The 18,426-nt window shown below is 41.1% G+C and overlaps 1 protein-coding gene across 9 annotated transcripts in view; it reads left to right on the top strand.

Moving 5' to 3' along the window:
- ULK4 (unc-51 like kinase 4) overlaps nt 1-18,424 on the top strand; it is a 236,108-nt gene extending 217,684 nt beyond the window's left edge. For 2 of the 9 annotated variants that reach the window (XM_017837568.1, XM_017837567.1), the window contains exons 36-37: nt 13,469-13,557; nt 16,506-16,924. In XM_017837568.1, coding sequence (XP_017693057.1) covers nt 13,469-13,557; nt 16,506-16,590 — 174 coding nt within the window. In that variant the 3' untranslated portion in view covers nt 16,591-16,924. The other 7 variants (XM_017837566.1, XM_017837569.1, XM_017837562.1 and 4 more) reach the window with 5 other exon arrangements.
- The last annotated feature ends 2 nt before the right edge of the window (nt 18,425-18,426 follow it).

The following is an 18,426-nucleotide window of genomic DNA, read 5'->3' as shown; positions in this document are numbered from 1 at the left end:
TCATAGATTTGGCTGAACTTCAAATCTCCTTTAAAATTCAAAAATCCTCTGACAAAGCACTGAGACTTTCTTTAAAATCTCATTGTCACTATCTCGCTTACAATAGTAGTTTCTTTGATAGAGTGCCACTCATGCTACTTGTTCTCTCTGTTATGTGGTCAGGGCCTTCATAGGTCTTTGCTGAAAGCTGGATTTGCTGGTGTCAATAGTAATTGAGTTTATTCCTTTTCCTGGAACAGTAATGAGATCATCACATCAGCTTTGTGTTGTGACGTGATTAAGTTTGCACTGTGACTCAGTTACCTTGTCCTGGAGGACAAAGTTGTAAGATTGACGGCCATCGTGGGTATAGGAGTAGGAGCAAAAGACAGTATGTTGTGGCAGACATCCAGATGCTCATTCTGCATCTGAAAACATTGTAGTTTTAAAAGAATACAATGTAAGAGTATGTGATGACTTCTTGTTTAACAAGAATCTGTCTGCCTTCGTTTCCATAACTGTGTTAATATTTAAATTATTGACCTAATCAGGTTAAGTGTAAGGGCTGCAACATCTAATTTTAAGGCACACCTTGTTCATGGGAGTTGTGCAATGGCAATTGCAAAACACTGATGTAATTAGCTGCTCATCATCAAAAATATCTGAGGAGTTTAAACTTGAAACCTCTAAAAGAAAATGAAGTGCTTTATAAAGTTAAAAATGCTTTATTTTTAACCTGCACATATTTATTATGAATACCTCTGTGTGATAATAGTACTTTATGATTTTTTTTCCCATAGTCAAAGAGAAAATGAGAGGAAAAAATACCCAGTTCACAGCCTGATCAGATGATACCTGAAAGCTGGGTTGCCGGTAGCCGGTTTTACACAGTTCCATACAACTGTCTGTTCAGCTGAAGCCAGGACTGCTCGTGGGGAGGTGCTGTAAGCTGGGTGTCAAGTTCACTGCCCGTCTGTGTGGGCACAGTTTGTGGGAACCCTTGCATTCAATAGCATTGCCTTTAGTCAGTCATAGCCATTCCTTGAACGCTACATTCACCCACAAGATAAAAGCAAAAAGCAGAAGCACAAATAAAATAAAATGTTTGCTCTCCTACCCCTGGAAGACTGAATCGTATATTTCACGGTTGAAGTTTAACTTGTCTCAGCAGGCATTTCATAGCCAGAAAAACATGGCATCACAAAGCTGGTTAACATTCAGCCACAGCTGCTGGACTCATATTTAATAAATGTTTTCCCTAGGACTTGCTCTGCACTTTTAGAGAAAAGTCACTTCCCTAATTTTTTCTCAGTAGACATTGACTTCTAGGCTGTTTGTTCAAGATAAACATCAAAATGAGGATGCAAAGGTCAGTCTCTGCTGTATTAGAGAGTTACAAAGAGAAACAGTCAGTTTTGCTTCCAGAGAATGCTCTCTGATACAAATTAAATTTGTTACTTCCTATAGGAAAAAGGATTTCTTCTTTGGAAATTCAGCAGATTTTGTGTTTATGTGACAGACTCCGCCTTTTCTGTGGACTTCTTTGCTGAAAGTTTTCTTTTCAGCTTTTCACCTCTTTGTCTCCACCTTTTAATGACAAAAGTCTGGGAGCTCATGCTAAAGGCTCTGAGATGCTGGCTGCGGTGGAGTCTGCAGCCCTGCCTGGTCTGCCACCCCCTCCCTTTGCTGTCCTGCCTCTCTGCTGTCCCCACTCAACAGACCTGGAAACCTGTCTGATCCCAGCATTCATGCAGGCCCATCTTCATTGGCTGTTTAAGCTAAGTTGTGAACAAGAGCAAGTGAGATGAAAACAGGGATCTTATTCTCCCCTTCCTGTTTTGGGGACAGGAACTACTGGCAATGAAATGAATCAAACAGTTGAGGCAGTGATTTTTTTTTTGATTTTTTTTTTTAACAATAGCAACTAAACCCAACAAAACCCCTTTGGACAACATAACTGATGATGTAACTAATCTCAATTCAAACACGTTTTCTAAAAATAAGGACACATTAAAAAATAATAGTGCTAGCAACTATCCTTTGATATCAATTTCTTGCTTGGAAGTTTAACATTTAGTGAGCTTTTAAAATTAGGACATCCATCACAATGCCATCAAGGCAAAGGAGTTGAGAAAGCTGTTGCTTGCTCTGTTGGAAATTAATGCTACTCTCCTGAGATAACACAGCTAACTTTCTGGGCTCCCCAGTCTTTTACAGCATGGAGTAAAATAGATTGGTGTAAATCACCAACAGTGGTGGTTCAAGCCAGCCCACATAACACTGCCATTCAGTGAGTGCAGGTTTCACATTCTAGCTAAGAAGTTGATAATTTCTTAAACTGCTTTAGTTCAAGTACCTGTGATTGTTTGACTCTTTACTTAATTGTGTTATTCTAATTTAGCTAAAATTTGTTTAACTACACAATGGAAAAGATAAGCTGCAGTATCTGTGGTAACACTGTCAGACAGAGCCTTCTGCGTGAAAAGGGTCAACAATTTAAACACATATTTTATAACTTCTACATTTGTTCTTTGACACTGTGATATGTTCTTCCTTGCTTTGTGCCACTTTGGTGATCACAGCTGGGCAGTTGCACTGGGACAAAATTGTCCTTCTCATGCCCCCACCACATGCACAAACAAGTCTTACTCCCCTCTCTCCATCTGCTGTCAAGTATTATGCAGAATTGTTATACATCACCCTTCTTTTTATACTGTCGGGCATGAGTTACCAGCTACTTGAGTTTATCCTTAAATAAAATGAGCATTGGTATTCCCTGACTTCCCTTATTAACAGAAAAGCAATATGTTGCCATTCATGCCACCAGTTAGTGACATCATGTTGGACTCAAGGTCTTTGTATCTTTTTCTTCTATTGTTGATAGAAGACTGCCAGGTTGAAGATTGTGATCCTTTTTGCTCCCTAGCATAATAAGAGCACTTCATGCATGTGTGAAAATGGCAGTTTATAAAAGATGAAAATGACTGTACAGCCCTGTGTTGAGAGAAAAAGGTGATTTATCTTCTCTTTGCAAGTTTCTGCTGTAAATCATTCAACCTTGTCTTAAAGCCCCTTTGTTTTTGCAGTCACAGTGAAAAAACTCTGAAGTGCTTACATTCATCTGTATTTTGAAATACTATTATAAAGGACAATAAGATGGTATTATGTTGGAGACAGCTGCAAGAGTTTCTCTTATAGACAGGCTGCCAGGAGCTACAACTCAATGAAATGATAACAGCTTAGGAAAGCTACCCCAGGAACCTCTTCCTGACAGTCCTCAGTAAAACTGATAGTAAGCCAAGTGTGAGTTAAGGTAGAGAGAGGAAAATCGATGTGAAATTATCAAATCACTAGTTTCTTGATGTCACTAGATCAGCTGGGGCTCATAGAGGTTGAAGCATGTGGAGTCCAAACACAACTTAATGAAAAGGCAAGTGTTGAAAACCAAAACCTGAACCTACTGACAACTTGTGGTTATCTACAGTGTGAGATGCAGTGAGGGAGGATGACCTCTGAAGTAGCTGTGAATGCTTACTCACAACTTGGCCTATTGAATCATTCATTCTGTGTTAAATCTTACTATGTTTATTTGGAATAAGTAGTGTAAGTCTGTAAGTATATGTGTGTCTGTAAGTATATATGTGTCTGTGTTAAGTGCAGATTTGGGCTGGTATTTTGGTTGATGATTGTTTTCAATCTGCAATGGCTGCTCTTTAATGACACTGATGGGGGAGGGGAGAGAAACAAATATGGGATCTGCTCTTAATTTTGGAAAGCAGCAAGAATGAAGTCTTTATTCCAGTGGCTGGCATACTGTGGACTTATGTTCCTGAGGAAGGTACTTACCCACTTGTTTGGAATGTGTTTACTTTTTGAGCCACCCCCCAGTGATTATCACTGTGCTGGTATTTGGGTATTGGGAGCCCAGTACGATTATGATTAGATACAGGAGCTGTCTAAAAAAGCAGTACTGCCATGGTCAGCAATGAGAAATATGTTCTCTTCACACAGACAGATGTTTTGCTTCGGGTTGTACAGTGAAACTGGCAGTTCTGAAACCTGCAACCTGTTTATTTGATTCGTAATTCGAGGGCAGTATCATTCCCAATGACTATCACTGTTGTTTTCATTATAGAGTCCTAATTCATTGTTTCCGTGGGCACAAAAGTATTGCCAGACTCATTTGGTGTTTCAGTGCACTGTAATTTCACATAGTGCAATACTATGGGAAATACTACTGGGATTGCCGAGCTGTGTCATCTGTTGGGCTCATCACTATTACTTCCTTTTGACCTCCTCTATGTAATTATGCGTGGATGACTTACTAGCTGCTGTAAAGATACCTAAATGCAACTGGGCTTGTTAAATAAAAAAGTGAGCAGACCAAAATTATTCTCTCTGAGGTCAGTGAGGAGCAACTAGGTGGCTGTTTGCTCTCTGTCAGGCAGCCAGAGCTATCTGTCACATGACAATAAGCAAGCATCGATTTCGGAAGTCCATTTGTTTTTATGACAGTTTTTACAATTTTATGGAAATTGAACCATTACATAAAACCAAATTTTCCTCAGAAATTGGTGTTTTATAGACTTATATCCCTGTTCAGTCATTTACATTCCTAGTTGCATTTTACATAAAGCATAAATATACTGATCCTTTTTTCCCCCAATAAAAAAAATCTTCAGAGCATTTTTTGTATCTTTTTTTTTCCCCAGTATATGCAAGACTATCTCTGTTTGGTGCTTAAGGAAAACCTTAAGGGTTCTATGTCCAAGTTTTATGTGTCCATAGAAACCAAGTCAATAAGGAGTAGAAAGAAACTAATGTTTGATGCTTTAATCAAAATCATAGTTCATCATGATTTTTCTAACTAGATTTTGCTGCTTTTTTTTATTCTTTAAGGATGTATTTTTCGTAATCTGTGTTAGTTCTTAATTTAACTCATCATATTCCTGCTTTTCTTGGAATGATAAATCCAATTCATTAAGCCAAGTTGTAGAGATCTTTAGTTGGAATCTTGTGTTTGAGTCCAAATTATGACCAATGTGAGCATGAGCCTTCTAATTTTGTTTCATCCTCCATAGAAGTTGATAAATGCCATATAAACGTTCTACTCAGGGGAAGTTATGGATTTTACATACTTGGTCAGACTTGTATTGCACCAGTGGATCTGTAAAAGGACAGCTTGGACAGCATCCCTGCACATCACTGTCTTCTATTTTTATGAGGAACATTTTAAAGGAGGACAAGAAACATTGTCAGGTTGGAGATATTATTTTTTGGAGGCTGTATCCTTTAAATCTAAAATTCCTCAGTAAACTACAACTTCTTGACCATTCCTAGGGGTTTGCCCACTTCACCTGAGCATCACTGCATGGCTGCTCAAGGTTTTGTGTCCTTAGATATAACAGCGTTTATTAAATTGAAAATTTGCTTGCATACTTCTTTTGTATGGTAATTACCATTAAAGGTAAGCACCTTCCAGTATGCTCTGGGTGTCACTGACTTTCCTAATAGCAAGAAGATGAGCTATCTGTGGTAATAATTCTTACCCTTACAAATGTGCAAATGTTTGAAATTACATGAATTGTCATAGCAAGAAATATGTTAGGAAAGATTTAAGTTCAGCAGTACTAGATAAATATGAAAAGAAAATGTGCATAAAAGGAAGGCTATCCCTAACCCATGGAGCACATTAATGAAAGTTTAATGTAACTCAAAACAAATTAATTAGGTCATAAAAGATAATGTCACTTGAAAAAGAGTTATGGGAATCAACATTTAAGAGGTATTGGGAGTTACTTGTCAGAAACTATTTTAGGAGAAAAACTGATCAAGAGAAAGAGAAATTGTGAAGGATATTTCAATATGAGAGATTCAGAGAATGATGAACTTGAGGGGAAGTCTAGATAAATGAAGAATCTGTTTTAGTGTTTGTTTATAACTGCTTTTAGATTTTTTTGTCCAAAACAACCAGGAACCTCTGTAACAGCTTCTAAAGGAACATAAATGTAGGATATGAACCGTGGCAATAAAAAATTATTCCAGTGGATTTCCCTGTTCCTTTTGTAAGGAGGAAGTCACAAGAGACCATCAGGGTAAGATGTACCTGGGGGATGATGGTCTCATCAGATCCAGCAAGGTGAGGACAGGCAAACTGCCTGGGAGCCATGGAAGAGAGATCCCAAGGGCTTGCAAGTTTTGTGTCAGCTTAGTATGTGACCCTATTTAGCTAGAGCTGATGTTTGAGGTAGCTGGGATCATGGTCTGGACAGAGCGAAACTACTCTGAAGTGGTACCTCAGGGGAGTTATTGACACACAGGTGACAGAGGAACCTGTGCTTGTGGATGAGATCACCAGCAACAGGGTGGCAAGTGGTTAATTTTATGTTATATTGATGTTGGGCTGGCTTATGAACATGCATAACTTGTCAACACTGCAACCCTGTGTGGAAGTCTCCTGTAGTACCTTTGAGACATGTTTTGCCAGACAGGACTCCTGAAGTTGTTGTGGTCAGCTGGTTATATAATGGATGTGAAGAGGTTGCCCTATCCAGTTCTCTTAAGTCAGATATTTTCACCTCATGACAGAGAGTGGAAACTGCAATAATGGATATTTTCTGGATTATAAAGACATCTTAAATTCCTGAAAGTGAGCTGAGAACACTACTTGCAATAAAACCAAATTTTAAAAAATCAAGACAGAGAGCAGTCTTCTGTTCAATAACTACCCTGCGGTTTTACAGGTCTTCTCTTATGCTCAGACAATGCCCCTTAGAGTTGGTAATTTTACAGTTTTACAACAATCACAGAGCATGTCTCTGTGTGCAAAATGTATATGCTGAAGGGCAGAGAATAGCCTCAAAGTGGAAGTTGTCAAGAAACATCCAAAATCAATTAACAATTATGTAGCACGTGGGAGATATTCCTTGTCTCTCTGTGAATAGTCCTCGAGACAGTGTGGCTTTCAGACTGCCGGGAAACTGGTACGGTTCCAAGTTACCGGTAGGAATTGCTTTGAACTTAGAATAAACCTGCCTACACATATACAAATTAGAAGAAAACAAAACACATAGAATGAAATCTTGGCCTTATCAAAATCAAAAGGAGTTTGCTGCTGACTTCAGTGCAACAAGAATTTTATCCATAAAAAGGAAAAAAAAAAGATTTTTGAACTCTAAAATCAGAGCTAAGCTGTCTGATGTAGTGTGTGTTTTCTTTTAGTTTTTTCTTTTTTTTTGGTCACAGATACCTGCTTGTTTTCACATGTATTTGCAGGATCTGAAGGCCACAAAGTCTTTGTAATTGGGTGTCTGCAATCCCCGACTGCAGTGTGCTTGCCAAAGCACACCTGGAACACTCATGCTTTTGTAACTTTCATTGCTTGTTTTTATGGTCCAGCAGCATTGCTCAGGCCTGTTCAAATGAGTTGGGAATTAGTAACATAAATATAACTTGTCCTACTTGATTTGTTCTTCCCACACACGTATTCTGTGTCTCTCTCCAGCTGAACCATGTGTAGAAAAGAGAGTAGAGCAAGGAGGCAATGCCAGGAAGGTTTTTACCCTTTTAGAATGAGCTGTCATACATTATGGAGAGCAAAAATAACTTGTGACCATCCTAGTGAGTGTACAATGTATCTGTGAGCACACTGTCCTACACTAGCATAGCCTGGCAAGAGTTACCATTAATTTTCACTAAACAACCTGTAAATGGACTGTGCCTTAGCACTTTAAAGGGTCCTATCCCATGTACCTGCTGAGAGCACGTCTAACCAATGTCAGATTAAACACCTCACAAAAGACCAATGTATTTATCTGGGAATTTTTTTGCTGGTTCTAGTTGTTTTGCTTTTATCTTTTAGAAAATTTCTGCTACAGATATAAAATTGGCCTAATACTGGACTGCTTCCCTGGTAAATGAGAGTTCATGTTTAACTTCTCCAACCTGCAGAGCTGTGCTGCCTCTTGCCTCCCTGCCAAGTCCCAGTATGGGAACCATCCAAACCTCCCTGCCTCAGTCCGTCCAGTGGAAACGGTGCTGCAGCGACAAAGATGTGACCTTCAGTTATCTAGAAAAGGGGAGAGGACTACAGGACAGCACAGGGGCCCATAGCCAGCTGCACAGGGGCCTCCAAACCTGAGAAAAGGCTTGGAGTTGTGATCTCCACTGTCTGGACTGTGAGTTTTCGTTTGCTATGTTAGCAATCTGAGCTCCAAAAAGGAGAGCGAATTTGGGTAACTTCACTCTCAGCAGGCAGGTTTCCCTGCCCTCTGGCAACTACGCACTCCCCATGCATTGTCTGGGTATCTCAGTCTCTGCTTGGGATTCCTCTCTGAGGTTTGATGATTAAAACATAATCATTACAGCCTCCAGTTTATAGGCTCCAAATTCTTTATTGGGTCTGGCCCTTCGTTATGCAAAGGTTAACGTTACTCTACGTTAGTTTGTAAGAGTAAATGTGCTGGCCTACAGAAGTGACAGATCCACTTGATCCGTCATGGGAAGTGAGGAGTTCATTTGTTATACTTCCTCCAGGCACTGCTAGCTTACTGTATATGTTTGGAGAGCAATCTATAATGAAATAAATGCTTATATTCAGTAAGTCCACAGCCAATGGATCTGTTAGTTTTAGTTCATCTGAGTGACTCTCTTTGCAGTATTTGCTTGGTTATTGTGCTCTTCCACTGAGAAGGAATGGCTGCATATTTCTGGCCATGTCATCATGAGTTGTGAGTGACAGACCAAGTGACATGATTTATTTGATTACTGCAATGCTTGTGAATAGCTCAGCACTGACAGCCTGGGAGGAAAAGTACCATTAAATGCCCTGGGATAGACATAAGATGGGTCACAACACTAGAAGGTTTTCTCTTCGAACCCAGGCATTGTGCCTCATTTCTGAAGTTACCATCCCATTGACTTATTTGCTGGGCTGTCACATCAGCTATAGCAATATTTTTGACACCACTATATTTTGTGACATTTGTTCCTTAAAAAATGGGAATAAGGTCACACTAAGCAGCTGTGAATAGCCATCAACTTTCAGTCACCACCAGCCTAGATGACATTTGAAACAGCAGCTTTGGTTGGGGATGAAAGGCTCTCCTACTGACAGTGCCTTCAGCCAGTCAAAGATGGAAGTAGGAATGAGAAGTCTGAGATGCATATTTAAAATTGCAGGAACAGCACTTACTATGAAGACATTCTTTGAAATAGTGTCTAGAGGGCAACAAGAGTGTGCTTAATTCTTTAATTTTTTTAGTCTGAAAACTTAGTTTTTAAAATTATGTTTCATATCTTACATAGGGTCCCAGTTAGTCCACAGAAAAAATAAACTGCTGATTGGTTTTACTGTAGTATTAGCTAAAGATACAATTTCCATTCACAGAAAAGCCTCCAACAGGTGTTAAGTGATACTTTATTAACAGCATGTGTCAATATTTAAGAGATGCCAACATTGGACCTACAAGCATCTGGTGGTTCTGATAAACCATGGCAGCTTCTGTGTTACCTGTGCTCTCAGCCAGTGTCAGTAAAGTTGAGCAAGAACTGAGTACCTGCAAATGTAATTAGCTTGATTGTATTAAATATTTATGAAAAAGCAAGGAAGCGTCACTTTATGAGATTAAAATAGATGTGTTTGGGAAAGAGAAAAAAACAATTTCTGAGAAAGAGCATTTTGAGATGTCTTGCTTGTGTCTGTATATACAGACACGGTGGTGGCTTGTAGAAAAGCATCTGTTGAGCATGCAAATGGTAAACATCTCAGCAGTTGTTTATTTGAGAAGATAACACTTGAAGGTGCAGCTACATATGCTCCCAAAAACCTTTCCTCAACCAAGAAGTTTCAAATAAAAAACTCCTTCTTTTTACATCACAGACATCAAGCTTTTGGGTTACTTGAAACCTCAATAGAGAAGGAGCATTTCTTTCTCTTCAGAATGGTGAGAAAGTAGTTTACTGCTTAGGTCATTTATCTGAGTTGTAAATTACAAAGCGTGAGTTATGACTAATCAGAGAAAGCAGTTCAGTATTATGAAACCAACCTTAAGAAAAATAATTGTCCCCTAAATTTCTATGCTTTCTTGAAATTTGAATTACAAAAATCCCTTCTTAGCGCAAGAATGCAAAACTCCTCAGTTTATTAGTGAAGTCAATATTCCAGCTGATGTTTTGTATTGTTTCATTTCCTGCACTCATCTTTAGCAGCACCATAATAGCTGAACAGTTTTTCTAAATTTTAGGAAACACTGAAGTTTACATATCAACTATTTCTTGTATTTCTTACGGCTCATCCTTGTTTAATAGGACTGAAGAGAGGAAAACTGCTGAATGGTTGTGGTCTTAATAAAGAAGAGTAATTTTGACATTCTTGTTAAATTGCAGTGAGTGTGCAACTAAACTGAGATTTAATTACATTTTTAATTAAAGGAATAGCTATTGATTATGTCATTGAATCTGCGTTGTAGCCAGTCCTAACAAACAGCAATATTACAAGAGATCATTAAACTAGTTGTTAAAATTCCAAATTAATGAGAACAAGACTGGTGTGGATAAAAGGCACAGCAATGCTGGGTAGAAGAAAAAGATAACAAAGTAAAAAATACATTAATTTCTCAAATTTTGGTGAATGACGGTTTTATGTCCCGTCATTGCTTATTATAATCTATGGAATAAAATTAAGATAAAAATGGAACACTTTTTAAATAAGAAACATGGGTAAAGTTTCATCTTAAAGGTGAACAGTGATTCAGACAATATTTCTCATAAGCTCATGTGAAGCAGGATGTAATCTGTCGTATGCAAGAGACCTTCCGATTGCTCAGGAGCAATCAGATCTACCACTCGGAGATAAAGGGCAAATAAATGCCAGCGGTCAGAGCAGAAACAGCATGGGAGTAATGACAAAACCACAGGCAGCTGTGGTTGAGATGGCTGCTGGCAGCTCACCCTCTATTCAACCTGTAGTTTTCCTGCTACCACAGAGCTGGTCCTCTCCCAGGCCCACGGAGTGGATGCCTGGTGGTGGATAGGAAGCAGTTTTCTGGGCACTGGTGATGGAGAGCAGATGGAAAACCCCAGCTGCCCGCGTAAACCTGTGCAGCCCTGTTTTGTCTGTGCAAGTTCTCTGTGGGTATAAGTGGCACTGCTGACTGGCAGGCCAGTTCTTTACCAACACCCCTTGGCTCGTGTGAAGCTGTTAGTTGATGCTCTCAAGAAAATGCGTTCTAAATTTGGTTTAGACTTAATTTAAGTGATTTTAACCTGCAGGCAGCTTGTGCTGATCTTTTCCCTCCTTGTGCTACCACTTTTACTGCTGAAAGGATCTTACTGAAGCATTTTGTCAGAAGGGAGTAGCCCCTACGGGTAGGTACTGCAGAAGCCCATTGCTTGTGGCTGAAAGCTTTTCTGAACAGTGAAGTCTAACAGAGAGATGGGGTAGATGATCTCATGGATATTTCTGTTTCTATCTGTTACAATTTTTGTGCATACAAAGCCATTTTAATCCTTTCCATTCGAGTGCATTGTATGCACAGAAATGTTTTCTTAATAGTGACATGAGGCATGCTGCTACATGGGCAAGGTTATAGTCAGACCCTATGACTGAGTTGGACTAAGTTATTTTTGGAAATAGATCATTTCAGAATTAAGCCTTCTTCTTTTTACCAGATTTTATAGTTGAGTATATTTTGAATGTTCTGTGTATGATGCCATTGGCTATTTTGTGAAGAGACTATGAGGGTTGTACAGATGTCAGCACCCAAGAATTAGGATGTAGTAGAAAGAGAGATAACTGTAACCTTTGTTGACCGTGTGGTTTTATGGAGCATGATTCAGTCCCAGTGACTTTCCTTCTCCCATGACCTGTGGCTTTTTTAAGTGTGCAGGATAAACAAGTGGCACAAATGTGGCAAGTGCAGAGAATGTGGCAGTGGCTGCTGAGCTGCAGAAATTGTAGGGAAATGTTTGGTAGAGGCATGAGCACTCTTTAGGAACAGAAAGCAATTTCTTGTGGTGAAAGCATTTTTCTCCTTGTATTGCTCCTATTATGCGTGGTGGTGTTCTCACATTCAGAACCCAGATAACAAAACGTTTTCTGTGTCTAACAGGTAATAAATACAGAAGAGTGGATTACTGAAATATAAACTGAGAGAGTCAGATATAAACCTCAAGACAGTAAAAAGGTTTAATAACCTGTAATCAGGATTTACCAATGATTTGTGCTTAGGTAATGGCATCACTGTTTTTTTTCCAACACACAGGATATGTTTTACTTTACTTCAGGCAGCTCCCTGTTCCCTGTAACTGCTAAACTACAGGATGTTATGATTATAGATGTAGTGACACTGTTGTTGCAGAATCACTGCTGATAAATTATGGTGGGATGGCAGCTGTAAATACAGCTTCTGTTGTGATTTAAGAGGGAGATGTGAAGGCATATTGCCCAGATGCTTGATCAATGGTAAACAGGGCCAGAAGCAGCATGCTAAAACTTAAAAGTCCTTGCCAGATTTTGGGATTTGAAGTCATCGTTTCAAGCATTAGCTCCTCCAGTATCAAAATAATCAGCTGCTCTGGTCCTCCCCTTCTCCTTTGTCTCCAGCCAAGAGTTATTTACCTTTGCAAGCAGGAGCTGACACGCAAACCATTTCTTTCAGTAATTTTTTTGAGATACAAGAGCTTCTTCAGCAAGCTGCCAAGTCACTAGTGTCTATTTGAGCTACGGTGCTTGTGGCTTCATGTCGTGTCCCTTGTGACCTTCCCATTCACCTGCTTAACTGTCAGGAAATGTGTGGCAGTTTGGAGCTGTGTAGTTCTGCTACTTAAGGCTGGAGAAACAATAAGCCAGTCGTTACAGATTAGTGTAATAAACCACACCAGAAGCAAAATCAGCTATAATCAGGATTCATTTGATGCAAAAAGGGCACGTAGCTTTGGTCACTCAGCCCCCTGCTCTGTAGATGACAGTCCTGTGCAGGTAATACTCGTATTGACGGATGAGATGGCAAGAAAAATTTCAATATACAATTGTTAACTTCACAGTGATTTTAACCTGGCTTCTCTCAGAGAAACCCCACACATCCTGATCTGGACTCTGGTAGAAGCTTGGTTATTTTTTCCCTGAAATGAGAAATGAAAATGACTGCCTCCCGAAGATCTCCCTGGGATTCAGACTAAAATGGGGCTTGTATTTGCATTGATACTAAGGATGAAATCAGGATTTGCAGACCGATGTGTGAATTTGCACACATACTGGGACTCAGAACATGGCTGAATATTGTTCAACCAAGATATCTTAGCTGGTCTCTGCCTATCATTCAGTCCTATTCAGTAAAAGGGATTTTTTTCTTGGGTCTCTTTAATGTCACATTCCATTTACAATTGTAATAAATGCTGTAACTTGTTTCCCTCTCCCCTATCCCTCAAAAAATGACAGAGAGGAATCTTTTGCTAAGCCTTTGATAACAGTTCTTTCTTTTTGTTCCAGATAACTTCAAACAAGAAGCACTTGGAGAGCCTGAAGAATGATGGCAATGCTCTTATCCAAACTCTAGAGAGCCTGGCCCAAACTGCCAGGTGAGTTCCCTCAGGCTTCCAGGAATTTCCAGGGCTGAGAGCGCTCCCCCCCTCTTTTGTCTTCGATGGTCTTCTCCTGTAATTCTGTGCACTATGAGCTTCTCAGGTTTCTGTCCCTGCCCCCTCCCCGCACTCTCTCCTCCAAAGTGCTCTCATTCAGCACTTATGGCATGCTTTGATCCTTTGATCCCCAGCTGGGTTGAGCCGCAGTGTTCGGCCCAGTCCAGCTCCGTGGGTGTGCCTTGGTGATTTTGCAGCTTGCTTGTTTTTATAAATTTATTATTTTATTCCAAACACTTGGTTTCTACAACCGGATACCTGTCAGTGGTTCTTGGCTGGATGCACAGTGCGACGTTTGTGCCCTGTTTTAAGGTGACTGTGTTTGGTGCACTTGCAAGCTGATTCCTTTAAAACCTACGGCTGAGGAACAAAACTGTTTTTGTTTAAGAATACCTGTGGCATCTCCGAGAAGGCACAAGACTTAGGGGAATGCCGTGGCCTTCTCTGCATGAACAGAGGTGCTAGTCCCAACAAGCTGGCCAAACCTTAGCTCATCTCCCATAGACTTTGCCTCATCTAATCCCCTGTGGACATATGAATGAATGAATGACTGTTCTCTGCCCCTCAAAACAAATTTTACACTTCTGCTATGGACTGTTAGGCTTCACTGCGCTCCTGGTTGGACTAAAATTCATAGAGAAGTTGTAGTTTGTAAGTCAGATTTTGAAGCACTAAGATAATCCTCTCAGTGCCCTTTGTGCTCCCAAATGCAGGCTTTTGGGAAAATTGGCTCCTCGACACTGTGTCAGTGTGTACCCTGTGTTGGAAGGAAGGAGGGGCGTGAGCACATGTGGAGAGGAAATACCGGGATGTGCTGAGTGTAAGGAGATGCACACTGAGGACTAACCAAATCTGTTGAGAACAGTCAGTATCCCTCTCACACACTCAGCTGCTGACTCACAGGTTTTTGTATGACACATTAAATTATCTATCTGAAATAAAGCATCAGCTCACCCCAAGGGAGACACAGGCACCACCACTGAAGATGATAATGGAGGAAGATGGGTGTTCTTCTGTTAGAACCAGCTTTCATTCTGTTTTGTAGCATTCCAGCATTAGATGCACTAGACTGTCTAGTGCACATTGCTGTCTTTGAGTCTGCTTTTCTAGCTTCCTCGATAGTCTGTTACAGTCTATACATTTCTGTATGCAGAAACCCACATGCTACAGAGTCCAAATAAACAGCACTCACTCTTATTTAACACAAGATGCTCAGTAGATGAAATTCTGGCTGATGCCATTGAGAAATGTTTTGATACATTAGAGTGAGCCAAGTTCCTCCGCTGTGCTGAGCTCCTGCACTGAGAATTCACTGATTTCATTTCCCCTCCTCCCCTTCTTTAGGGAACACATGCCCCTATCCATTTGCCTCCAGAAGAGACCAAGACCATTACAGCCTGGACATTGGGGCTGTAATGGACTCAGACATGGATAAATTGGCAACAGACAAGCAGGAGAAGCCTGGAGTTAGCAAGCTTTATCAGACTTAGTTAAATGGCCATTTGTTTATGGAGGGTATGGATATTTTGCATTCTCTTCAGATTCCCTTATGTTGCCATGTTTCCTTGTGACCTAATACACTTGATCTCCTCACCTGTGCTTTGAACCTGGTTAAGGAGCCTCCCTGTATCTCATGCAGAATTGGAAATGTTTTAGAGAAGGCTACAACAAAGATCCTGGATGTAAGCCATCCTGAGTAGTCTAAGCTCCCAGGCCCTTCCACTCACATATTACCACTGAGTTGAATTGATTGAGGAGTGGTTTTGCTTTGCTCATTTCTTACAGACAGGTTTGTAATCTCTCACTCTTCCTATGTGTCAGAAGGGAGATTCCAGCCAAGTCACATGCCAAGAGGAGGGCACTGCTTGAATTGCAGCTGCTTTTGGTGATCCCCTGTTGCCCTGTAGCAGCCATGGATTGTCAAACTCTATCTCTGTGATGCATCGTCAGCTAGTTGCAACAGGTAGTTTTAGGAGTGACAAAACCAACCCATTTTGCTTAGTAACCACCTGGAATAAAATCTACACTTGAAAATGTGGGCTTGTAGCCATTTCTCAGTGAAGACAGTTGCCAAGATGAATTTGTTTCAGATAACTGAATTTTCTGATTTAAACTGCTGCTCCTTAAGGCATTGGCTTACATAGTGTGAACTGATCATTTGGATTTCCTGGCTAGCTCTGCATTCCCCAAAGTGTGGAGTAGCATCAGTAGGTATTGTCATTAGCAGCAACCAGGGAAGTTGCAGACTGATCTGCTGCTGTCCTTTCTAAGCTAAAGATGGGGGATGGGAATCTATAAAAACCCAAAAAGACATGTTTCTGTGGACAAGCAGTATTGTGTTAGAGCCTCGGTTCCAATGCTAAGAAAAAAAGGTGTTTCCAGAAGGAAAAATTTGGCAAAATACGTATACTAAAACCTTAGGTGAGGAAGCAAAGGGCCCCACCATTTGATCTCAAGCCTGCAGTGCTGTGGGTGGAGGGACAGTCCGTCCTCCTTGCAGGAGGTGGGCAACACCTGGAGTGGAACTGCCTACCTGTGCAGAGCAGCGCTGCAGTAAGAGGGCTGTTTGTGTGAAAACACATCTTTCTGTCAAGCTGGGAATGTGCATGTGTGTACATTCATGTATCTTCTTTTTTTACAGAGTTTTAACAGAGGAGGTTGAGTGAGGTAGCAGTGACTGGGAATTTGAGCTGAAATTCACTTCTACACAAGATTTGCGTCAGGGCAGAATCAGAAGTTACCTGTTACTGCTTAAGAGAAAAGTGGACATAGAGTGCAGTTAATGGCTATTCAGGATTTTCTAACATACATAAAGGCAAAGGTGGAATTTGAACAATACGCTTTTTCCCTGAGAATGTCTAATAGATGTTACTCTTTTTAATTCCTAGCTCTCATGCTGATGTTGCTGTTGCTTCCTTGGCATTTGAAATTCTGAGAACAGCGGGACATGAAAATATCAAGACTACCAAGTGAACTGGCCCACCGAAATGTGCAGTTGTGTGCGCTGCTCAGCATCTCAGTCCTGCAGGAACATCTTCAGACGAGCTGAGCAGATGTAATTTAGCAAGCTGAGTTGCAGCATATGCAGGAATTTGGGAGGCTTCAGGAAGGGAGGGAAGCTGGTTCTAGGGGGTGGTTTGTTTCTTAAACCCCTGTAAGGATGAATTCTTGGTTACTACTTTACCTTGTTGGCATTACATTACGTAGCTCAAGTATCTGACAGTTTGAAAGTGTAAATTAAATAAATAGTACAGTTATTTCACAATATAAAGTGTTTCACTATTTTAAGCTGCTATTAGAAATGCTCATTTATCTTTTGGACCAGGTGACTGCCCTGGCTGTTCATCTTAAGGGGTCCCATCGTGCTCGTGACTGGCACTAGAAAATACCTTTTCATCAAGACAGACAATATTCTTCACCTCAAGCAACCAGAACCAATCCCTGTGATCACACAGAGGCTGTGTATGGATGATACATGTTACTGGGTTTTTACCCAGTAGCAGGAATTTTTTGTCTGTGTGCCCCACTCTTTCCTAGTTTCCTGCACAGCTTAAACTGCACTGGTGGAGTGTCATTCTCAGCTGCCAATGCTCCTGGCTGGAGCTCTTCTTTGACAATAGGTGCGATGATGACCCTGGCAGTTTGGCATATCCCCATGAAAAGTTGGGACCCTAGGAATGGTCCTTTAGAGCTTGCAGATACCACAGAATGTAAAGAATTAATGTCTTCTCCACATGTGCTGTTAAGACCACTTCTTACTGTCAGTGCAGCAGCTCCATGTTCCCACTGCACCTACCAAACACAGGTGCCTATTGGCAGTTGCTGCTACAGCACCTGCCCTTGGACAGCCCAGTTATCCACAGTATGTGGAGGCAAGCAAACACCCCTGGGTAAACAGATATCACTGTGTGTGTCTTAAAGGAATTATTTTCTCATATTACTTCAAATATCACTGCGTATCTTTCATAGCTTAATAGCTGGAGTTACTAGGAATGGGGAAAAGTTCAGTGGTGGCTGTTATTTGGTGCAGTGTTTTACAGTAAGGGTCATCTAGCGTGAGTGTGGCAGAGAGGAACAAAGTGTGTTACTGGGTGAGACTTTCCCCTCTGCAGCTGCACTGCCTTTGGTCTGCAAGGGAGAGGGGGAGTGCTCTGGTATGTGCTTCCCTTCAGCTCTCATCACACTGAGCCACGAGCCTCTGCAGCCAAGGCCCTCTCTGATCTCCTGCCGGCAAACTGCTGCCTGAGGTGGAAGTGACTGGGAGCTTTGCTCCCGCCGAGGCTGGTGACAGCTGCACGGTGCAGATGTGCACTCTGTGGCTTAGTCGGCACTTTCAGAACCACTTTCCCGCTCCCAGCCACACAGGTGCTGCCTCCAGAGGAGTCAGTTACACACAGGTCTTATCTTGCACAATAACTGAAGACTGAGGACACCTGAAAATGGGTTTAAGCTCCAGAACCAGCTGACAGGTTGCTAACAAAGGATCTTTATCTCACTGACCCTGTGACAGCACACTGCTGAAGGGAACTGAGGCAAGACACTGTTCTCACTTTCTGAAGCCCAGAAGTGAGCGTGGGGCTGGCAGGCCAGGCACGAAGTGTAGTTGCTAGGCTAGACCTCCCCTACGCTGAGGAACCTGCCAAAGCAAAGCAGCAGCAAGTCAAGGGGAAGAATACTGCCTCAGAGGACTGCAGTAGGAAACCTCCAAACTCCAAAGGGTAACTATTTCATAGTGGGATGAAAAAGGAAATGATTCTTGACTCCCTCCTCTGAAGTACTTAAATGATTGTGTAATTCCAGGATGATTTT

This window comes from Lepidothrix coronata, unplaced genomic scaffold, assembly GCF_001604755.1.
Source record: "Lepidothrix coronata isolate B3197 unplaced genomic scaffold, Lepidothrix_coronata-1.0 Scaffold306, whole genome shotgun sequence".
Taxonomy (NCBI): domain Eukaryota; kingdom Metazoa; phylum Chordata; class Aves; order Passeriformes; family Pipridae; genus Lepidothrix; species Lepidothrix coronata.
This window is presented reverse-complemented; position numbering and strand designations above follow the sequence as displayed.